General features: G+C 51.9%; 1 protein-coding gene across 1 annotated transcript; it reads left to right on the plus strand.

The window, feature by feature from the left end:
- Positions 1–1,885: 1,885 nt before the first annotated feature.
- Positions 1,886–2,889, plus strand: LOC112841575 (olfactory receptor 52B2-like; the record flags this gene model as incomplete). The annotated part of the gene is given in 5 exon segments (XM_029965752.1): positions 1,886–1,910; positions 1,913–2,057; positions 2,149–2,277; positions 2,279–2,788; positions 2,790–2,889. Coding segments are annotated over 5 exon segments (909 nt in total), but the record flags the coding sequence as incomplete, so codon positions are not given.
- Between the last annotated feature and the right edge of the window lie 684 nt (positions 2,890–3,573).

Genomic DNA, 3,573 nt, shown 5'->3' on the forward strand with positions numbered 1-3,573 from the left:
CTGGCTCAGCCCCAGCATCCCCCACTGTCCTCCATGCAAGGGAAACGGGTCTGCGATTTTCCTTCTCCTGAGAGGGGAATCACTGGGAATAACCAAGGAATCCTCTCTCCCCCAGCCGGGTTTTGTTCCCCCGAGCTCTCTCCTGAAGGCCGGTTGTCTGGGGGTGGGGGGAGGCTGCCCCCAGGGATGCAGCGGGGGGGGCTCCAGCCTCTCTCCCTCCCTCTGCAGCACCAAAACCCTTCTGCGGTGATCCCAGAGCTCTCTGCAGAGCTTCCCGTCATACCAGGGCAGCTCGGCAGGGACAGGGTTGTTTTTTTAGGTTATTGCTTTTAGTTTAAATTGAAATTAAAAGAGTTCAGGGAAGAAGAATCCAAGGGGCTGCTCAGGGAAGCTGTGGGATCTGCATCCTTAGAGCTGCATTAAAACCCGTGATAACAGACGTTTATAGTGAGGATGGATGATGGAGGAAGGGGTCTGATAGATCATGGAGAAGGGGTCTAATGCTGAGGAGAATCCTTTGGTGCAGAGCTCCCGGTGCACTGAGATTCCCCCTGGATCCCTGTTTCTTTGCAGTTTTGCATTCCCGTGTTGCTGGAGAGGCAGAGCTGTTGGCATGGCAGCACAGCTGTCAGCTACCAGCACTGGTAATAGTTTGTCTGTTAATACATCACATCTATTTTTGTTTCATGCAATATTTACACTGAACTGTTTTAAATAATTTACAGGATTTGTTGTTATTATTAAAGAATAGTAATTATTGTTATACAATAATTTTCCATATTCTCATTATTATTATAGAATCAGTTATTATTTTGATGAGTTTTATTTTCAAAGACAGTCCACTGTCATGTTGTGTTTCCCTGGATCGGGCTCCTTGGACTTTCATGGTCCAGGATGTTGTAGACATGGAATTGAATGTGAACAGGGAATCCAATTTGTTGTTGAAGGTACAGTTAGTTTCTAACACACAGAGTCAATTTTTTTGGTGTGCAGGAACCTCACAGTTTTGTTTTTCAGCACTTGCACCACTTTCTCCTCTTGGCTGCATTATGGATAATTCCTGGTTTGAGTTTTGATATGTAAGACCTGATTGCTAATGCAGAAGTTGCTGAAAACATTTGCATTTCTTTTCAACTTTCGTGAGTCTGGCTCTGATCCAGCCTCTGGGGCTCTTCAGGCCTCTCCAGGGCAGCAGCACATCCTTCCTCTGGCTGGAGGGGGAATTCCACCTCACTCAGGTTTTCCCCTGACACAAAGGTCTTTCCAAGTGCCTGGTTAAATTTTATTTCTGCTCTGAAAAAGAACTGAAAAGCAAATTGAATGGGGTCCCAGAGCCCAAAGGGAAGGGAGAGACTTTGGAGATAAGGAAGGAACTTGCAGCTATCTTCAGACTTGGAGCTGATTTTGTTCTCTACTCTAAGTGTGAGTCCAGGAGCCTTAGAAGTCCCCATTCCTGATGTCTGAGAACATCTTGTGCGTCCCTGCAAACACTTGACCTTTCTTCTCTCATTGCTTGATTTCTTCCTTCTACTCTGGGCTCAGAGAACACAGAAGTATCACAGTATCTGTGCAACCAGGCTGATTCTGTCTCCAGCCACTCTGTTTGAAGTGGAAGCACTTGGAAGAAAAACACATTTCTGTTGTATTAAAATGAAATGAGGAGAAAACGTGGACGTTGCTGTTCACACAGGAGGGGGAGCCAGGACAGGCTGCAGGGCAGTGCAGAGCACGGGGCTGTGAGTTGGGTTGGTACCTCTGGCTGTGGCTCTTCACAGAGCAGAGCAGGTGCCAGCAGGCGTTTGGAGCCCATGGAGGAGCTCGAGCACCCAAAATCCCGTTCTGCAGTGCCTTCTGCCTTCAGGTGAACACACCCTGGTCAGCCTGACTGACCACGTTCATCCTGGCTGGGATCGGGGCACGGAGCAGCTGCACGTCTGGATCTCCATCCCGTTCTGCCCCTCATACCTGGCAGCCCTGCTGGGGAGCAGTGTCCTGCTGTTCCCCACGTGGAGTGAGCGCAGCCTCCACCAGCCCATGTACCTCCACCAGCCCATGTACCTCTCCTGCCATGTACTCACCGCCCATGTACCTCCTCCTGCCCATGTACCCTCCTGCCCATGTACCTCCTCCTGCCCATGTACCTCCTCCTGCCCACGCTGGCCTGGCACTCTCCACCACAGCGGTGCCCGAGGGGCTGGCTCTGTTCTGGTTCTGTCAGGAGATTTCCTTTGGTGCCTGCCTGACCCAGCTGTTCTCCCTGCACTCACCTGCTCGGGGGGTCGGGGATCCCGCTGGCCACAGCCTTTGACTGTTCCAATGCCATCTGCTCCCGCTGTGCCAGGGGCAGTGCTGGCCCCGGCAGCCACGGCCAAACCGGCCTGGGGGCTTTGCTGAGGAGCTTCTGCATCATCTTCCCGTGGATTTTCCTGCTGAAGTGGCTGCTGTTCTGCGGGCACAGGGTCATCCTGCTCACCCCCTGTGGGCACACGGGCACCGCCCGCCCGGCCCGCACCCACACCTCCCTCAGCAGCTGGTGCCTCACGGTGCCTCTGGCCGTGGTCAGGCTCCACCCTGGCCTCCTCGCTGTGTCCTGTGTGCTCATCCTCGTGGTGCTGTTCAGGCTCCTCCAGGACCACAAGGCTTCCAGCACCTGTGGCTCTCCCAGCTGTGTTTCAGTCTTTTTCTACGTTCCCGTTGCTTTCCTGGCTCTGATGTGACACTTCAGCTGGAACGTCCCCTGCCATGTCCACATCCTGCTGGCCAACCTGCACGTGCTGCTCCCACCACTCTGAGCCCCTCGTGTGCAGAGTGAGGGCACAGCAGAGCAGGGAGAAGGGTGTGAAGGTGTTTGCCTGCTCCAAGAGCCACTTCCTGGGAGAACAGGAGTGAAGGTGATGGACACCTTGATGGGACTCCAAGCTCCCCACCCCAGAGTGTCCTTCAACTCTTTCAGGCAACATTCCCAAGTCTTCTGCCATCCCAGTCAAGCACAGAACACCCAACACCCCCCCACTGCTGTCCATGAGTTTGTGGAAAATGAAAGATAAAGGCAAAAATCAGGATCTGTGGCAATGGGAGGACAGCGACCAAAGAAATGGAAACCCACCCCAGGTATGTCACCTGGGGGAAACCCCAGAATCCCAGACTCACAGGGTGGTTGGTGTGGGAAGGAACCTCTGGAAATCATCTCATCCAACTCTCTGCTCAAGCAGGCTGACCCAGAGCAGTTACCTGGGATCGCATTCAGGAAGGGTTTGGAACACCTCCAGGGAAGGAGATTCCACACCCTCCATGGGCAGCTGCTTCCAGTACTTGGTCACCTGCACAACAAAGAAATTTTCCCTCATATTCAGCTGGAGTTTCCCATGTAAATCCCTTATGAGGAGGAGGCAGGTGGAATTCACTGTGGCATGAGAATAAATCTCCATCTCAGTTGTGTTCTCTGGAGTCAGGTGGAAAGACATATAATGAATGTGTTCTTCTGAATCACAAGTGTGTAATGGAATTCATTTTAGGGAATTATTCTTTAATAAAATTCATAGTATTGGAAAATCTCCAAAAGGAAACAACACA

The sequence above is a fragment of the Manacus vitellinus genome, unplaced genomic scaffold (genome assembly GCF_001715985.3).
Source record: "Manacus vitellinus isolate BGI_N305 unplaced genomic scaffold, ASM171598v3 scaffold_119_pilon, whole genome shotgun sequence".
Taxonomy (NCBI): Eukaryota; Metazoa; Chordata; class Aves; order Passeriformes; family Pipridae; genus Manacus; species Manacus vitellinus.